General features: G+C 41.5%; 1 protein-coding gene across 1 annotated transcript in view; it reads left to right on the top strand.

Annotated features, from left to right (window-relative positions):
• The window catches only part of Pon2 (paraoxonase 2), a 33,511-nt gene extending 14,658 nt beyond the window's left edge, over nucleotides 1–18,853 (top strand). The window contains exons 3-9 of the mRNA XM_021189233.1: nucleotides 6,041–6,096; nucleotides 11,076–11,241; nucleotides 11,784–11,910; nucleotides 14,251–14,451; nucleotides 16,402–16,483; nucleotides 17,228–17,356; nucleotides 17,994–18,853. Coding sequence (XP_021044892.1) covers nucleotides 6,041–6,096; nucleotides 11,076–11,241; nucleotides 11,784–11,910; nucleotides 14,251–14,451; nucleotides 16,402–16,483; nucleotides 17,228–17,356; nucleotides 17,994–18,152 — 920 coding nt within the window. The 3' untranslated portion in view covers nucleotides 18,153–18,853. The remainder of the gene's footprint in view (nucleotides 1–6,040; nucleotides 6,097–11,075; nucleotides 11,242–11,783; nucleotides 11,911–14,250; nucleotides 14,452–16,401; nucleotides 16,484–17,227; nucleotides 17,357–17,993) is intronic.
• The last annotated feature ends 1,621 nt before the right edge of the window (nucleotides 18,854–20,474 follow it).

Raw genomic sequence — 20,474 nt, 5'->3', positions numbered from 1 at the left:
GAGAGAGAGAGAGAGAGAGAGAGAGAGAGAGAGAGAGAGAGAGAGAGAAAGAGGGGGGGAGGGCAGAGGGAGAGGGAGAGAGAGCAGGGGTGAGATATATCTTACTGTAGCTTTGGCTTAAACTTCCTTACTAAGTACATATTCTACTTTTTTGTTGGCTTTGTGTATGTCTCCTTTAAATAAATGTCTACTTGAGACATTTGCCAACTTTTCAGTTGGGTTTTATATTTTGGTGTTTGGTATGGTTTTGCTGTTGGATTTCTCTGAGTTCTTTATGTGTTTTGCATATTAGCCCCTTGTTAGATGAACAGCCGATGCACAGGTTCTCCTGTTCTTTGGGCATTCTCTTTATTCTCTGGATGGATTGCTTAGACCCATCAGTGGTCACCATTGCGCCTGCATTTGTACGTCTGTGTGCAGATCCTTAACAGAGAAAGTGTTGTCTTTAGGAAATGTTTCAATTTTTGGTAATCATTAATGAATTACCATCAAGTTGACAAGACTGTTGATGCCACCTGCTTATAACCAAAAGTTCACTTCAAAAAAAAAAAAAAAAAAAAAAGCAAATTATCTGGCTTACCAAAGAGTTTCCCTGCAGATCTGCTGCTGGTCCCTTACTCTTTATGTCTATTTCTCGTGAGTTCTGTCCCCTCTTCTGCATTGCTGTTTAATAGTCTCCTAGCTCCTTCTCCTGGATGGTTATCACGCTACCTCTCCTTTTTCTGCCCTCCAGACATTTAAGCGGAGCACCCAGACTCAGGTCCGAAAGCCAGGCTGACTCTATTTCTGTTTTATTTTTAAAGAAGTGAGTTCCAGAAGTGAGGGTTTTGCAGAGTCACAAATAATCCAGCAACTTACTTTATGCTGCCTCCTGGCAGGAAAATACAAAGGAGCCTCAGAACTGGTCTTGCCAGCACCAAGAGACATCTATGAAGGGTGTGAGGCAAGAGTGGGAGGCTGGGTCACTGGGCTCTGGGTTACTTTTGCTACTGAGTTAATAATTGTCACATTATCAAACAGCCCTTGGCTCCGTGAAGACCATCTTCTGTGAGTTTCAGTCTCACAGAAGACAATAGGGCACAATCAGACACATTACTGGACAAACTGCCAAACGTGTTCCTGTTACAGCTCACTGGGACAGAGCATGCCTCTGAGGAAAACAAGCCTCCTAGCATTTGTATTCCGAACAGGCGTCTGTCTGTGTTTCTGACCTTTATGTGGTGATGTGTGTGAGCTGCTGTCTGGAATTGGAGAGAAGGAGGAAATATGTCACCTATGCCCCCTCTCCTGAAGTGTTTAATGCCTCTGAGGCTCTTCAACAGCCAACCGAGCGGAGAAGATGAGTGATTAGAGGCACATTTGGGATACATTTTTAGATCTAATTACAATTGTGCTTTTCCCCATTCTCGTTTGCTTTTGCCCTGTGGTTAGAACACAGCATATGAATGTTTGTTGAGTGCCATGCTCATGACCTGTAATGGTTAATAAAATGTGTGGATATAAATATTGACAGTAGTTGCCTATCAAATGGCCTTTGATTACAGCGAATAAGGGTGCCGGACCAACATCCCCATGTACATGAAATCACCTTTTTATGATCGGCACAACGATAGGGATGAACTATTTGGGGCAACTTTAGTAGTTGTGCCCTTGACACTAATCTCTGCAAGAATAGAGACTCCTTCCTGCTAGTGCTCTGTCTTCCTCTCCCACAACACACACTGGGTCACACACACACACACACACACACACACACACACACACACACACTGCAGTGCTACCGCTATCATTATTGGAAATGTACTCGGGAACTTTTTAAGTATTTTAGATGTATATCTGTCATATGTCATTCATATTATAATGTCTCTCTGGCTTAATGAGTAACAGGCATTTACTCCATAGCATACAAGATGCATCTTCTGTGGCAAAGAAAGTTAGTTTACAACTCACTGCATTTGTAAACTCTTCCTCGTCTATATTATAGGCAAGCTTTTACATACTGACAATTTAGTTCAATGCCAGTATCTATGTCACAAAATGTGTAATTCGAAGAACTGCTTAGGTTAAACTTAGCTTAAGATTCAAAACAATTTTATTTTCCAGAGTTATAACTTAAGACAAAGTTTTCAATTTCTCAGTTGCTCTTCTCCAGTGCTGCCCTCTTCTCTGCCCCTTTCCCCTCCCCCTCTTCCCTCCTTTCCTCCGTATCCCCTCCCTCCCCTCCCCCTCATTCTATTACTCTCTCCTGAGTCAGTTTTGGGTTTGGAGTTTCTCCATTTATGCTACAATCTACCCATGTAAAAAAAAAAGACACTGGCAAGTTCCAAACCATGAGAAGCATATTTTTATTCTCTTTTTTCTTTTTATGACACATAAGAATGGAAGGCCCAAAGATTTCATATAACCTGTAAATTATTTTTCAGTGTAATATCTTTTTTTTTCCCTGAGTGACTGAGTTATGGGTCAGAGAAATGAATCAAAAATTCAGAAAGAGGCAGGGTGTGGTGGTATAGGCCTGTAATCCTGAAACTTGGGAGGCAGAGGCAGATGCAGAAGGTGTCAGAAGTTCAAGACCACCTTGGTCTATTTTGAGCCTTTCCTGACTAACCTGAGCTATGGAAGAGGTTTCTTTAAATCTTTCTGTTATGTGACAGTCTGGCAGAGGGTCAGGTGATCAATCAGGCGATCGCTCTTCTCGTTGTCATTCAGGGGCAAAGGCTGAATGAGGTAATAAAACTATCCCCAACCTATTGCTTCCATTTTTGTCCAAGATTACAACCTTGTTTGCTGCCATTTCACTGCAGGATAAAGAAAAGAATGTGCACAGATTTTTTTTTAATTATTATATTGTTCAGTAACTGTGTTTATCTTTTATCCTAATGTCCTATTGACCTGGGTTTATACACGTGGTCATCAGTGCTAGCAAGAAGCCAAGAAGCCGTGGAAGCCATGTTTGCTCAGAAGGGAACCAGGAAAGTGTGGCAACCATAAAACAACTGGGCGTCTCTCACACAGATGGTAGACAGTTGCTGAAATAACAAGAGACAAAGAAGTGTCAAACCAAGGAACATCTGGCCTTCCCTGAGACAGACAGACACAGACAGACACTTGCTGAAGCAAGAAGGGTTAAAAGCAGACGTGCTAAATGAGAAGGATTCCCAGAGAGAGGTTTTTAAAGGAGGTTTAAAAAAAAAAAAAAAAGAGTTCAATATTTGAAGTGATGATGGTTTTAGCAAACAAAAAACATTTGGGAGAAAAGCCTCAAATTTGGAATTGCCCGGGCCTGAATTTACAAAGTGAAATATATCTGTCCTTCATTCACGTTGATTTCTATTTGTGTGGAAGTCAGAGGACAGCTCTGGAGATTAGACCCTGTGACCCCAGGACTCAGGCTCAGATAGTTCGGCTGTACGACAAGCTCTACCCACTGAACTACCTAGTTGCCTAAGTGGGGTGTTTTTAGAGAGAAACCATGTTTCCCTAATGGAAAGTTCACTAAATAATGGGCTGATAACTTGCAGTTCAGACCGAAAGACTCCAATTCCCAGCAGGAGAGTGATTGATTGGTTAATTGATTGATTGATTGATTGATTTCCAATTTGCTGAACCTTTCAAAGACCCCCCTCTTTTATATATAAAGTATGGGAAAATAATTCAGCTTCTCAGTGTTCTAAAATTATGTGAGATTATGAAAATGGCTTGCAAATAGCTCATAGTTTGTATACATTGAATTACATCAGCAGCTATCTCTACTGATATTGCTTCAAGGGAGGAAACTTTTTCCTGCAGAAATGACTGCACTCGGAGTCACCACTGACGTGGTGATGTAAGATGGTAAAAACCTGCTGTGATATTAGCTCTAGACACAAACATGGGCAAGTGGATTCAGAAAATGTCCCGCAGTGTGCAAGACGTGGGCATCAATTTCCTCACTAAAACTGGGCCATAGGATAAACAGAAAGAAGGTTCAATGTGGCTGAAAGGAGGTGTCATTTGGACTGGTCTCCTTAGTTATTTGTGGGACATTGCCTCATTAGCTTCTGAGGTATTGATTCATTTACTTGGGCATGCGGTTAGCGTTAGGTTTGCTGACTGAGCACAGGCCCACGCACCCAGGCATGAATCCTCTCACAAAGAGATACCAGTAGAAAATGTGAAAGGCAGAAAGGGTAAATTCGAAAGCAAGTCAGTCGTCATTCTCCCACTCAAGAAACAGTGGGGTTGTTATTTTATAATTTTTTATGTGTATGAATTTATACATATTGAAGTTACATTTTCTGAAATGATTTTCAGGGGGAAAAGGTTAATTAATTGACTTGCTACTATGTGGATGGAGAAAAAAAAATACCCAGACTAGAATTCTCTCTCTCTCTCTCTCTCTCTCTCTCTCTCTCTCTCTCTCTCTCTCTCTCTNCTCTCTCTCTCTCTCTCTCTCTCTCTCTCTCTCTCTCTCTGTCTTTGTCTCTCTCTCTCTGTATGTGTGTGTGTGTGTGTGTTTGTGTATGTGTGTGTATCTGCCTGTCTGTATGAACCTGAATATGGACCACCTGTGGCCAATGATAACTAACTTCTAAACTCCTAAATTTATTTAAATATTGTGAGTCTTTCTTTTTTGTTCAATTCAAGCATGGACATCATAACTGATATTAATAACATAGCATCCAGTGCCAGAGATTGAACATACAAAGATGTCTGGTGATTCGTAGACATTTGGGGTTTATCACAGACCCTTACGTGATCTGCTATAAAGCAAGGACCCTTGTCACAGAAAGATCTCATCTGCTTATGTACAAGCCATTTTTCAGTGCACAGAACTTCAGCAGGCTCACTGGATCCTGAAGCCTATTTGTGGCCCTTCAGGAACCCAGCTAGGGTCCCTTCACACCATTAGAACATGCTTAAGTGTCTTTGTATAAGCCTTCCTTCTGAAGACCAGGCAGAAGGGTCACTGTTATAAACTAAACTTTCCTGTGTTCTTAATTATGTTTTGCTTTCGTGTTCAATAACAGAGTAAAGGATACTGGGGGTGGGTGCACCTGTGGGCAGAGTTATGAATCAAGACCAGATGGTGGCATAAATGCTGTTTTTATTTTGACAGCGTAGTAATATTCTTAGCTATGACCTTTGGAGCAGTCTTAAGGAGGAAGATTGAATCTTGTGGACTGAAAGAATGTGCAATGATTTAGCTTAATGTGAGCCATTTGTATCCTTTTCTTGTGTTTGGATCTTTATTATCTGTCTGAAAGGAGTACAGTGAGGCCGTGGGGAAGGTCTTCTGTCTAATTATTTGCTATGCTGTGTGGAAGGTACCTCGGACAGTCAATAACAGTCAATAGTAATTAATTGTAACCTGGCTCAGAGACTGGAGGCAGAAGCTATAGGGGGCATAGGTCTATGGTACGTTTCATTAATTTTCTTTTGCTAGTTTTTCTATAATTTTAAGATTAATTTAGAAGCTGTGTTTGCTTATGAAAACAAATAGCCACTGTTTCTTTTCTTTTGCTTTATTTGGAGAGAGAGATAGATAGAGAGAGAGAGAGAGAGAGAGAGAGAGAGAGAGAGAGAGAGAGAGAGAGAGAGAGGAGATCCCAGGTGTTTTCTCTCTGTTAATGAGAAAAATGTCTTTTTGCTTCAGATTGAATGAGCAGAGCGAGGGACGGGAGATTTGCATGGTTAAATGACTGTGGGCCCTTCCTTGTGGAAGTAATATTCCCCTGTTGTCAATTACTTCTATCCAGACATCTGGATATTTACCCTAGAAGTGAGCGGATGTCAGCTTGTTCTGTATCGCACTTGGAAATGTGTTGATAACTTGACTTTGATTTGAGTAAACATAAAATATCTAGCATTCAAAGTCAGAAGTTCACTTAGGAAAGAGTTTAGACTGACGTTTATCAAACACAATGGTGCCCTGGAAAGGAAATTGGAGCCATCCCTAAAGAGATAGACACTCAGATAAAGTAATCAAAGCTATAGTTACGCTCTCTTAAACCAATAACACAGTTTGATAATGCTATTTATCTACTCCTTCAACCTGCAGAAACTGGAGCTGAGGACATTGACATTCTTCCCAATGGCCTGGCTTTCTTTAGCGTGGTGAGTACCGTCTTCTTGTCCCATGTGCAGTGAGGGACAGACATTAATTTAAACCCATAGAATAGAAACAGATTCTAAATTCCTCATCTCTCAAAGTAGATTCTGAGAAAAAGACAGGTCAGGTTGGATAGGGAAAAGTCCTTAAGCTTTTCTGAGTGTAGGCAGAGGTGAAAGTCTTTACTTGCTGATCAAATGTCTCTTGTCTCCCAGTTGCATAGCGCTAGAATGTTCCAGTTCAAAATGGTTTTTTAACGTGTTATTTCCAAAGATATCTGAGGCTTGGAGAGATGGCTCTGTTGGTATGGTGCTCCTTATGCAAGCATGAGGACCTGAATTTCTATCCCCTGAACCCAGGTCTAAAAGCAAAGACAATAAAGAACACAGCAGTGGATGCTGTGTGATCACAGCATTGGAGGGGGTCAGAGGCCAGAGAACCCCAAGTTCACTGAGAGACCCTTGCTCATAAATAAAATAAAGTGGGGAGATCTACAAAGATGGCTCAGCAAGTAAAGGCTCTTATTTCCAAGTCTGACAGAAGGTGAGTTTAATGTTTAGAACCCAGGTAATGGAAAAAAGAAAAAGTGACTTCCACAAACCTCCACCTGTGTGGACGCACACACACACACACACACACACACACACACACACACACNACACACACACACACTCACACACACACACACTCACTCACACACACACACACACATACACAGAAAAAGAGAGAGAGAGAGACAGAGAGACACAGAGAGAGAGACAGAGAGAGACAGAGAGAGAGACAGAGAGAGAGAGAGAGAGAGAGAGAGAGAGAGAGAGAGATCACGGTGGCTATAGACACTACTAGTATGCTATTTTCAGTGTAGCATCTATTCTTACCACTATATGTTCTACTTTGAGCAACTCAATTCTGTATTCATATGTGCTATTTGTTTCCTATATACCAGTTTCCCCAAACTGCGGCCCCTGCTTTCTCCCCACAGTAGCTCATCATAAGAGAAAACTTTGCAGCTACAATTATTCATATGCTTCTCTTTTGTTGAAGAATTCCTATAAGTTGATGCATAATTGACCTTCTGAGTACCTGATAGAAAGTCTTTCAGACTCATTGTCTGTGTGCTTTGGACACACAGAGTGTATAGATGAACGGCCATTGAGTGCTTCTGACCCCCATTTGCCTGGCTTGAGCAGAAGTCAGAGCCTTTCGTACCTTCCTTGTCCAGTTTCTTTTGGGGAATATGTATCTGACTCCACAGCCCGTCTGTGGTTATTTTTTTTTCTTCTCAGCAGCCATTCTTGTGAGGCTCTAAGACCCAGGAGAGAGATAGAGAAACCTGGGGGTACATTAGAAGAGACACACAACACTAATAGAATAAGTCCTGAACTTATAAGAAAGGCCAGAGCACTCAGCATGGAAAAGACGTAAGGTTGGAGCTCTCCTCAGGTCCCTGATGGTTCTTTTATGAAGGACTCTGAGCAGCTGGATGGGCCACTGGTGCCAAAAGAAATTCTGTGGCCTTCAGAAGGAGCAATGACATTTATATTTAACTCCGACAATAGACAATTTTAAAGGAAACGTTCAGTTGCCTATGCAGAGTGAATTCGGGCACATGCACAGTAGAACTCTAGGGTTATTATTATGTATATGTCTATAGGGAGAGACCACAGGTTTGCTGGTCAGAATTACTCATTACTAGAGAGGCCATGATCCTGAATAAAGAAGGAGAGGATGGCATTGTGGGCTTTGGTGGTGATGCTTATATTTGTTTTTAAGGATGTGTTCTTGGACATCTAAAACTTAACTGTTTCAAGATTTTTACTCCCAAAGAAATGACTTTGAACAAGACGAAGATGTCCATCCACAACACCGAAATCCCCAATCATTTAAGCTGATAAGCTTGTGACTGTTCCATGTCAACTTGCTTTTCCTGCTACCAGCCGCTGATCATTTGGATTTTGCTAGTTTTCATTTACTCCAGCATAGTCTCTAACATTCCACAGCATATAAACCCTTCTAAACACACAGTTCTTACATTTTGGGGAGTGTGTGGGGGCATGACTTGCTTTGGTTTCTAACACAAAACCTCTCCTAAACCACCCTACTCCCCCCCCCCAAAAAAAATGGGTTTTCGATGCATCACAAAGGTGACATGTTTGATAACCAGGAAGGGGACACAGAGTAGACTAGAACAGAGAAAGGTGAATATATGTCGTATCGCTGGAGTGTCTCTTTAAAATGATTGCACTGGAGGGTTTTGTTTTATGTTATGTGTATTTTGATGCAATTAAACATAAAATAAAAGTTTAAAGCAGAGAAATATGGAAATCGTTGAAGGGTTACTGTAGTCATGGGTAGCGATCACATAGAGTCACACTACTGGTTTGTTTTTGTTTTTGTTTTTTGTTTTTTGTTTTTTGTTTTGTTTTTTTGTTTGTTTGTTTGTTTTCGAGACAGGGTTTCTCTGTATAGCCCTGGCTGTCCTGGAACTCACTCTGTAGACCAGGCTGGCCTCGAACTCAGAAATCCGCCTGCCTCTGCCTCCTGAGTGCTGGGATTAAAGATGTGCGCCACCACGCCCGGCCACACTACTGTTAAGAGACATTAAGTCAAGAAAGAAGATTAGCAACTGCTGAATATGGCTGTCATGAAGCACTGGCAGAGCTGCAGCTTATTCTGCTTATTGGGCCAGCCAGCATGAAAGTAGGCAATCACAGACAGTCCTTAAAAATTAAGAGTTTCAGCCAGGCAGTGGTGGCGCACGCCTCTAATCCCAGCACTCGGGAGGCAGAGGCAGGCGGACAGCCAGGGCTATGCAGAGAAACCCTGTCTCAAAACAAAACAAAATTAAGAGTTTCCTCTTCTGTCCATTTTTGTGCATAAAAGTCTTTGTGTTTTTATTGCTCCCTTAAATTTACACAAAATATGATAAACTGAATATGGTAGTGAATTCACATAAAGTTGTTATCACCCTTAAGGTTTTTCTTAAGAACAGAAGGAGCATTCTGCATTTTATAGTCAGCCAGACAATCCAAATTGTCTCTGCAAATGCCGCAAAATCTATTTATACAATTCAATACTCACACTTGATTGAAGGTTCCAAGCAAACTAGAAATAAGAGGAATTCCCAGAAACCAACAGCAGACACCATTCTTAATGGCAAAACATGAGCTATGCTTCCATTAATATTCAAGAGGAGGGAAAGGCTCTGTACCCCCTCCCCCAATATTACCAGCCCACGGGAGTTCCTAATAACCTAATACAATAAGGAAAGAGAACGTGGGGAAGAAGTCAAAGACAAGTGGTCATTACTTTCAGATGATGTTTTTTAAAAGAACCTAGAGATTCAACCAACAGGCTGTCACTAATAAGAGAAGATTTGAGTTCAAAGTAAACATATAAAGTATCAGGGCTTTCCCAGTGCTGGATAAAAGACCAAGCAATTAACTGTGTCCCACTCAGACAGAGGTACTCTAGTGATGATTAAGTAGTGCTATGTTCCAGGGGAGACACTGGTACCAGAAGGAGTCCCAGAATGGTATGAGACATCAAAAGAATAAAATAGAGTGTCCTCTATCAGGCAAGTATGAAAGAGTGATCTAGGGTGTGGGAAAGGAGACACTACAGAGAGATGGGGGAAAGATGGGTGGTTTGCCATGTTCCAGGTCCTGGGATTTAGTAGGAAATAAGAAGAGGGTGCTAGCACAAATTCCTCCCACTCTGGTCAACATGTCTGATGGTGATAGAGAGACGGGACAGTGGAAGGGCACTGGTTCTTGTGTGTGTGGCATCTTGCTGTCGTTTGGAAAAGGAGCTGAGGTCTCTCCGGTCAGGGACATTGCCCGGAATTCAGGTGAATGAGAGTGTAAATCTTGTCCATAAGCCGAGAAGAGGCTTTCTGACAGCAAGAATGCTGTACAAGCCCTGAGGCTTGAGGAAACCGGCTGGATGGAAGGCACTGGCAGCCTCCTCTGCAGTCCTACCTACAGCGTAGTTGTTCATGTAGGTATTGAGGTTATGCGTGCCAGAGGCGCTGGGGTACTAGAGAGTGGCAAGCAAGGAAGAAGGGGATGGGATAGGTCAGGCCAGTTGGTACTGCTTGGATGGGGGTCTCACTGGGAAGGTGGTATCTGGAATAGATGTAAATAAATTGAGGGATTGAGTCCTGCATCTTTAGAGGGAAGCATTTCTGGGCAGGTGGGTCTGAGAGTAAACCCTGGCATGAGAACATGTTTGCTTATTGTGGAGGGTCCTGAAGCCTGGATGCCTAAGACGTTCTGGGTATGGGTGAAAGTCATGGGGTGAGGAGAAAGATGAGCATGAGAGGTAGGGAGGGTGAAAAAGGCCCGTCACGCAGGGGCTTCAATCCATCCTAAACCTTCCCTTGTAATCAGACCGAGTTGGGGAGCATTAGCATTTTGGTTAAAGGTGTGTCATAATCTGCCACAATCTGGATGGAGAGGGAACATAGATGATAAGGAAGCAACAGAGCCATTTTTCCACTCCTCAATGTCAATGACAGTAGCCATGGAGGGATGGACTCATCTACCCATATCTGTATGAGGGATTTTCTTTCAAGGTAACACCAACAGGTTTTGTTGACCGGATCTCAAGCCTTCCAGACTCTCGCAGAGTTCAGGCATGGGATGGGAGAGTTTCTACTCTCCTGACCTCCTGCTCTCCCTGGAATCTCTCAGACCACCACCCATTTGGGAGCCCTTCAGGAGAATGAAAAGCTGCATCATTTGTCCGAGCTCTACAAAATTATCTGTTGTTCAGTTTCCAGCTCCCAATCACCATTTCTTCTTCTGTTCTGCTTCCTTTTGTGTTCCTGATTTTCTGTCCCACCTATTATCTTTGTGTCTGTGGCTCCATGCCACTAACCTTAACTAAAGTTGCCACTTTTATAATTCACGTAGAGTAGACACCTAATTCATCATCACACTTAAGCCTTTGTGTCTAATTTTTCCTCCCACTGTTTCCAAAGGGCCTCAAGTTTCCAGGGCTCCACAGCTTTGCACCAGATAAGCCTGGAGGGATACTGATGATGGACCTCAAAGATGAGAAGCCGAGGGCGCTGGAGTTAAGAGTCAGCTGGGGCTTTGATTTAGCTTCATTTAACCCACATGGCATTAGCACTTTCATAGACGATGGTAAGAGCTGATGAGCTGCCAAGGCGAAGAAGAGCTTCATGGATGGCTGTGGGAAATAGCACACCCACACACCTACCCAATACCCCTGCCCACCCATACACATACACATTGGAAGGAGACAATGACCTCATGAAACAAGCCTGTGTTCCTCCTACCAACGGCTCATTCACGTGTCTCCCAAGCTGAGTGTTGAAAATATCTAACAGTTAACATCCAAAAAGTCTTAGATTTCCAGACTTATTCTTATGGCCGTAATCACTGGATTAAAAAGAGCTAGATCTCCAAATGAGTCTATGAATGCATTAGGCATGAATTCTGTATATAGAGTATGGAGCACTCAATCTTACAGGTCAGGGGACCAGTGGTCAGCACTAATACCAGCTCAATCGTAATGGGAAGGAGCAGCAAGAAGAATGATCTGTTAGGGCATTAAATAGCTTGTACCCTCAACCCATGCCCATGCTATTGAAATGTCAGTAGTGCCTGCCCACTGGTCCTGTGTATGCGTCTTATAACGTAGCTCTGTCCTTCTCATCCTTTAGATGATACAGTCTATCTCTTTGTTGTGAACCACCCACAATTCAAGAGTACAGTGGAAATTTTTAAATTTCAAGAAGAAGAAAATTCTCTATTGCACCTGAAAACAATTAAACACGAGCTCCTTCCAAGGTACTTAACTTTCCTCATTGTTCTTATTTGCCTGGCTATCTCTTGACATTTTTATGTGCATATAAAGATGTGCATGTGTGTGTGCATGTGTGTACGCTCAAGTGTGTGTGTGTGTGTGTGTGTGTGTGTGTGTGTGTGTGTGTGTGTGTGTGCGTGTGATGTATAAAGACTAGAATGCCCTGTAATTTGAGTCTTTTCAAGCCATGCTGCCACAGGTAAAAATTCTATAGCATGACATTTTCTTTCTGTTTTAACTAAAACATTGTGTGGTTCCCTGTGCAAGATATGCACAATGTCAAACAAGTCAACATTCCAGCCTGGATAGGAAGGGATTCAAGAGACCCCACACCTTGCTGGGAATCTGGTGGCAGTTGGTCACTGGTGGACGTGGAAGTGTAGTTTTACTTTAGAGGATAGCCTCTAATAGGCTGAATGTACACCAGTGGATGGTCACACACCGTGGTATACAAGCAGTACTAATTTTGTAAGAATCAAGATGTATGTGCTATGTAAAGGAATGTTATGTTTGTAATTGAGCCGCATCTACACTAGAGATCTCCTTGTGTTTTTGCAAACATCAAAACCACTTCTAGTCTCTCAAGGATTTTTGATAAAGGACACTCAACATTCTCTCTCTCTCTCTCTCTCTCTCTCTCTCTCTCTCTCTCCCCTTGTGTGTATGTGTGTGTGTGTGTGTGTGTGTGTGTGTGTGTGTGTGTGTGTGTAGATCACAATGATGCCACACTTTATAATGATTAGTGTCCTGAGCAAACTTTCTTGCGAAATGATGAAATGCCAGACTTCAGGGTGACACTCCCCAGGCCTGGTTTGATAAACCCTACCATTTATCATGGCTGCCATCCCCATCTCAGATAACTTAGTAGTCAAATACTGGCCTTCCCCGGAGGAGCAGCTTGTCTTCTGGGAGGCTTACATGCTTTATACAAAGCGCACGCGTGATAGCTGGGGGTCAGTATCCCTGCAGAATTGAGCATCCTCATTGGAAGTGGACCACGACTAGAAAAATGGCAAGACTAGGGAGTTTATAACCACAGGAGACTCACGGATCCCACCCCCCATCCCAGTTTGCACTATGCTCCTGCTTTAAGCTTGAACTTGATAAATATTTTTTAATCTTTACTTCCCTATCTAGGTTAAAAGCATGTAATGTCAAATCATTCTTCCCCCAAATGCACTTCATAATAAATAAGAGCACGAATACTGATCAGGCAGTGTCTAAATTGTGGAGCTTTTTCAGAAAAAGAAAGAAAGAAAGAAAGAAAGAAAGAAAGAAAGAAAGAAAGAAAGAAAGAAAGAAAGAAAGAAAGAAAGAAAGAGAAAATGCCTCCCTTGTAACTCTGGATTTTTCCATTTGACAGAGAAGAAAGCAGCTCTTTCAGAAATTTTTGCATAAGATAATTGGAATTTCAATTTAATAACACCTTTGCCTAACCGGCTAGAAACCGTAATTGTTTTTAGCATATCAGTCTCTCACTTGAAGCTCTGGTCTCTGACCATTTCATCATCTGTCTCTCCGCGAGTGTTTATTGAATGCTTGTTCATTCCCGGCTTGGCAGCTTTGTGAGGCAGGTAGAAATTGAACAGTCAACCTTCGTTTGACTAATGACTAAGCAAGGGGTCTCAGGAAAGTCCAGCTGCAGAATAAACGAGGTAGGGATAGGTGTGACTGACAGTCTAATGACAGTCAGGCCCAGGCCAACAGCCCCCTCTTTATAGGTAGCTGTTAAAGCCCGGAATGCTGTGTCAGAAAACATACATTTAGCTGGGCATGATGGCACATACAAGGAACACCAGGACTTGGGTTGTAGAGGGGACAGGAAAGCCAGTCTACCCTACCCTATAGGAGACCCTGAGCCAAAAAAAAAAAAAAAAAAAAGATATTAATAATAGAAAAAAAAATAAAATGTATTTATTCGTTAATTTATTCATTTATTGAGACAAGGCCTCATTGTGAAGCCCCGGTTGAGCTTTAACGCAAGTTCCTCCTTCCTCTACTTCCCATGTTCTGGAATTACATGTGTGTCACTGCATCTGGCTAGATTTCTTCCCTTTCATAAAGGATCCTGCCACGACGGTCAAAGGCCCTGCCCTCTAGCTCTGTGGTACTGTGTGGAACTGTTCTCTTCCAGTCTCCATCATAGTACATTGCATCTGGCTCTGGGTCATCATAGTTTCCTTTATCTTGGGGTAGGGGATTGAAAACTTCCCCAAATTTCAAATCTCTGCTGTGGAAAGCTTGTGAACATTCATCTAGTCTTGTACATGGAGATCATAGGCTTGGATTTCCTCTCCCATGGTAATTTTTTTTTTCTCTTGCAGTGTGAATGACATCATAGCTGTTGGGCCCGCCCACTTCTACGCCACCAATGACCACTATTTCTCCGACCCTTTCTTGAAGTATTTGGAGACATACTTGAACCTACACTGGGCAAATGTTGTTTACTACAGTCCAGAAGAAGTTAAGCTGGTGGCAGAAGGATTCGATTCCGCCAACGGGATCAATATTTCACCTGATAAAAAGTATACAGCCCTTCACCTGGTAGCTCTACTTTTAAATAAATTGTCCCCCAAAGCCAAATCTCTTTGGTTTAACTATACCAATTTTAATTTTCATATATAACAATATAGTTTGCATATTAAGTAACACTATAATTGAATGATTTGACATTTTAAATATAAGACAAAAAGGAAACACTCCAGGTTTTAAAATTCCTCCTTCAAAACAAAATTTAAAATTATTAACTAATGTCATTCTATTGACCAAATCATTCCATCATCAGGATGATTCTAAACTGGCTCAACCATTTCTCTGTTGATGGCTATGTAACTTGCCTACTTATTGTCTGTCCCAAACCATTTCTTGCTTCTCGTGTACCACCACAATACATGCCGTTACTCTTTTAAGACAAGAATTCTCGAAGACATCATTAAAGCATCATGGTTATAATTTGGACTTACACAGGAAAAGTACCTGTTACTCCGTGTGAATCCTACTTGTTAGAATACTTGTATAAGAATTCTGTAGCATGATGCCTGTGTACAGGCCTCAGGGGCATCCTTTTCATGTTAGCCAGTATACGTTGCCCAATCGTTTACTAGAAGTTCTCTCCTTATTTTTATGTGTACAATCACAACTTTAGAAGAAAGGATTTTGAATTTGGGGGGGGGGGTTCCTGCCTTTCTGCATTGAACAAGTTAAACTACCACAATTATAATGGGCTGTAAATTTGACATTCTTTGACAATCAAGTGTTCTCATTTTATGATAAAAAATCTCTCTTCACCCTTTTAGTACAGAAAACAAGTAGAGATCATTCAAACCATCTCCAAATGGTCCAGTCAAATCTCTGTTTTCTCCACCTCTAATATGCTGTGTTTGTTGCAGCTCGCTTTCAGCCGCCTCCATCTTTTGAACTCTGGCCACTGTGGTCTTTGTGTGGATGATTCTGCCATCTGCATCTCTGGCTGTAGACGTCCACCACAGCAGCAGCTGTTGGTCACAGCCAGTCCTTTGATATCAAGCTATTTCTTTCTTCTGAGCATTCTGTAGAGTCTGGGTCCCTGTCAGACCAAGGGAGGGAAGGTCTGGACTGTCACAGAGTAGCTCCTCACTCCTGCTTCTGTTTCCACCCTTCCCATAAGACAACTAGCACTTTATGCTGCTGACGCCCCTCTGTAGCTCACACTGCTTTGCCCTGTCTCACTGGCTTTCAGAAAGCTTCGTCCTCCTGTCCTGTGCAATTGTCCCCTCCTTTGATGGTCTGTCAGCACCCTGACATTTCTTCAGTCTCTAGACTGTTTTTCTTGGCGCTGTTGACTCGGGTGTTCATGAGCACAAGCCAGTTTGAACTGGTCAACGTGTTGGAAATGTTTGCAGAACAAAGTTATGTCCCTGTCCCATGTGTAGCTTACATGATCTGGTATTCTGGCCTACTTCAGGGACACTGCTCAGTGAGACAGTTGCCATGTGATATTGAGTTCTGTCACCACTTAGCCTCACTCACTGCCCCTTAGGTATAGACATGCAACTCTGTATTAATATTTATCTTAAGTCACTATATATTAATATTTTACTTTAATACCTGTTAAGAAATATTTAAAGTATTCCATGCCATATAATTCAATATGTACATGATAAAAATATTAAATTATATAGTGTAAGGTAAAAGCTTTTTCTTTAAAAAACAAACTCTTCTGGTTATTTTAGCGGCCAATATTATGGACTTCATATTCAATTGATTTTTCTTACAAACCCTTTAAAAGCTAATTTAATAACTCCACAATTGTTAGAGTAACACTAAACTGATTTTGAAAGCTTTTTTTTTTTTTTTTAAATAAAAGTTGACCTTTATCAAGCACTCCTTCAGAGCATCTCATTGAAATCCTAAGCAAGTTTCAGGACCTTCTCTTTCCTGTTGTATTAAGACATCTATGTTGGCAGGAAGTGCTAACTAGTGTCTTTTCTGAACAGGTATGTCTACGTTGCTGACATCCTGGCTCATGAAATCCATGTTTTGGAAAAACAACCTAATATGAATTTAACTCAACTAAAGGTAAATATTTAGTCTTCTGTGTAGATGTTAATGGATTGTCCTTTGCAGTATTGTAATGAAGCTAACTATAAAAATATCACCCTAAAACCACAGCTTGGGGGCCAGACAAGGCAGCCTGTCTATGTTCTTAGATGTCACCCTTCCAACAAGACAAAGTTGGCAGCTGTCACTAGGATGCTCAATGACTGCAGCCTGCAGTGGATTGAATGATATTGGCAACAGATTTAGGACTGTTCCATGATGTACTAATGACATCTAATGAATCCCAATAAGACTTTTTCACAGTTGAAAAGAAACAGTTGAATCTTCAAGTGAATATTTATGAACATTGTTTTTTTTCAATAATAAATGAAGGTAGAAATTGAGGTGCCCACCACTATTATTTTCTGCCAGCAAACACATATTTTAGGGTGACTAAGAGTTTTCTCTCTTGCTTTGATGCACTTCCTCAAGCTAACTGATCACTGTGCGTCTTTTTAAGGCAAAAGGAGTGCATCATTATAATCATCTGAACAGACGGATTCCACCAAGCTTTCTTATGTTCAGGGAAGATGAAAAATGGCTTCAAGCCAGTTCATTAAATTTATTTTAAACGATATCAGTGTCAGAGGGCAGGTGCAGGGAGATGCATGTAATGCCCCCCCCCCCCGCCCACACACACGCACAAAAGCAGGAAAGGCTAGCTCTAAATTACTTAATCAGGTTGCTTGTATCATTTAGATACTGACATGATTTCTTCATAAGGTTCTGCAGTTGGGCACGCTGGTGGACAATTTATCTATCGATCCTTCCTCTGGCGACATCTGGGTCGGCTGTCACCCTAACGGTCAGAAGCTCTTCGTGTACGACCCGAGCCATCCTCCTTCCTCAGAGGTTCTTACATTCTGAGTTTTTCCACCTTAATTATTCAAGTCGTTTGAGCTAATAATGGAATAAACTGTCACAAGGATGATTTGTTAGTTCTTTTAAACCAACAATACAATAAACCTGGGAGGTAGTTTTGTAATTGCTTTAAGCCAATAATTGGCAGAATGTTACATTGCTCAAATGCTTTGAGAAAAGTAATCTTTTGATGTATTAAATTACGCTGGGAACCAGTCAAAAGTAATTTTTATAAAGACACAGGTCCTGTTCACTTTCATGTGGTATGCTGGCAATCTTAAAACGACCTTGTTTATTGTCAGCTCAGCACATGACATGAGCTTTGTGCACGGTGAAATAGCGTCAAAGCGGGCACAGTGGTGGGGAGCCTATTTCTATTAATGTTGAATTGCTGTAATCACACAAAATCCTGTGTTGGCATGGCATGACTAGGTCCTTTAAAAAGTCCTTTTTTTTTGAATGTTGGAGGAAGTGCTTTAATTTAAGCATTAAGGAGATTGGTAACTGCTGTTCGTAGCAGCATGCCTTCTTAATCATGTGTCATTGGGGAACACAAGGGATTACTGGTGCTTGAGTGGTTGGTATGGGTGTGTGGGTTCTTTATTAATATTTTGTATCTCCTGGGTAGGTCCTCCGCATTCAGAACATTCTATCTGAGAAGCCATCGGTGACAACGGTGTATATCAACAACGGGTCTGTCCTCCAGGGAAGTTCTGTAGCGACCATATATGATAGGAAACTTCTTGTAGGCACTTTATACCAGAAAGCCTTGTACTGTGAACTCTAAATTGTATTTTTGGCATGCAAGTGCAATAAGTTTTAACAAAATAATCCTCTGATTAAGGGCTAATTCTGAGGGAATTTAACCATCAGTAATGACCTAGTAATATACCACATTTGTAGTTCCTTTTATTTCAATAAGGAAAGGCCTTGCAATTCTGATGCACTTTTAGCATCAAAAGAAAATGAACTTTATTACTGACTTTGTGTGTGTGTCTGTGTGTGTGTGTGTGTGTGTGTGTGTGTGTGTGTGTGTGTGTGTTTCTGCTGATCCAGAGAGAAAGAAGAAAGCTGCTTTTCCATGAAGTGAATGCGTTTTACACAGAGGGGCTTCCCCTCCGTGCCTCCACCATGTAAGAGTCCACTGAACCAGGGAGTGTGGTAAACAGGTCAGCGGCCTCGGTCCCCATGCTGTGACTACTGAGCGGTGTTCAGGACTACTGATAGATAACACTTGGATGTTTTCTACATCCAGCTTTGTTTACTGTTTTACAAGTTAGAATTTTATTCAAGACTAACCAAAATCTGGGGGAGTTGTTTGTGTTTAATTCCCAAGGGAGGTCCTCTAGAGAGGGTGAGGACGGAAGTGACTCCTAGGGCATTCGGTTGGACAAGAATCAATGGCCATGTTAATTTCTCATGAAAGCTCTATGTAAAGGGGCTCATTATTGGAAAAATAAAATAAAACAACCGAATACTGTAGCTCAACTTATTTGTTTCTTTCTTTCTTTCTTTCTTTCTTTATTCTTTCATTTGAAATAGAATCTCAGTATGTACCTCTGACTGGCCTGGAACTTGCTGTGTAGACCCCAAGGAGGCCTCTAGCCCACAGAGGCCTCCCTACCTATGTCACAGTCAGCCTTCAAATGTTCAGTTCTTATGGCATCTTTCATGGGTTCTGTTCCTAAATACAATGCAGTTTTTGACACAAAGAGGCGACAGAGGAGCTGGTGTCTTCTTACCTACTCAGTGAGCAGGATTATGATCAGAAGCCAGGAGAGAAGTGGTCAGATGTCTAGACCTGTCTGGTTTGCAGCCAGTATACTAAGACAGGGTCAAGATGCCAAAATCACTTGAGGAACATTTCTTTCCACCCTGTCTCCAAAAGCATCCTTGTGTCCTGAAGAGAGAAATTAATGTATTTCCTTCCGCTGTCACTGTGTATTTTTCTAATTAAAATTTTATTATAAAGGTCTTCCCTATAAGTCATCTCTCAACCACCGTCCTCTCGAAGCCTTTGGTTTCATTTTCCCTCATCTTCCCCCTTCCCTTTAAGATGCCTGGCTATTAGTTATCAAATGTCCAGCAGTTGAGAAGTGGTACCCTCATTACTTCACTTAATCTTAATTGCAGCCTGGTGGGGGTGTCAATATTATATCATTGTTAACATTTCACAGCCGGTCAAGGTCACATACCTCCTAAGGGTGAATATCAATTTGTTTCTAGTGCCAGACCCTGTGCCATTAGCAATTAGACCCTGTGCCATAGAGACAGTGCTTCATAGTTACCTTTTCCCTGTGGTAAATAGTGTTCTGGTGTGTGTGTGTGTGGGTGTTTTGAAGATACTAATTTCAGTTCTACGTTTTGCTATATAATTTAATGGATTTCAGATGGAAACTTCGGAAATATTCTTAAACCTGGGCTCCAGTTCATTTATATATTTACATATTTCTGTTACTTAGTATTTTTGATTTTTCAGTTTATTCAGTTAAGAATGAATCAGGAGTATATTTCAGGCCAAGGAATTAATGCTTGTTGCTGCTTCCATTATCTAAGGAGAACATGCTAGGTCACAGATGAATAAGACAGGATTAAATAGCGTTTACCTAAGGATACAATCCAAGAAGGGGATGGTTTTGATATTAGAGGATAATAACAATGGCTATCTATCTAAAAAGACACATTCACAGGAAATGGCAGAGTACAATAGTTATCAAGTGAAGTTGCTTTCCGTTATTACATTTATTCAGAATTTCGTTTGTGGAAAAGTGGGTATGAATTAATAAACACATGTCTTGCTTATCTTGGGCAAGCTGGAGAGGTTTTTAGTAAATCCTGATTTGTGGGTACTAATGGGTATGGGAGATTGTTTTTATCAACTGTAAGTATAATGTGTGTTTATTTATGAAGACCTTTTCACGATCATATGTGGACAGGAAGGATTAAGTGATTAAGTCATCAATTGCCCAACAACAGAAACCACCATTGGGATTTGGCACTCCTAAGGGATGGAGCGCTCTCTCTCTCTCTCTCTCTCTCTCTCTCTCTCTCTCTCTCTCTCTCTCTCGTGTGTGTGTGTGTGTGTGTGTGTGTGTGTGTGTGTGTGTGT

Source organism: Mus pahari, chromosome 2, assembly GCF_900095145.1.
Source record: "Mus pahari chromosome 2, PAHARI_EIJ_v1.1, whole genome shotgun sequence".
Classification (NCBI taxonomy): domain Eukaryota; kingdom Metazoa; phylum Chordata; class Mammalia; order Rodentia; family Muridae; genus Mus; species Mus pahari.
The sequence above is the reverse complement of the archived record's forward strand: the minus strand, read 5'-3'. Positions and strand labels throughout refer to the sequence as shown.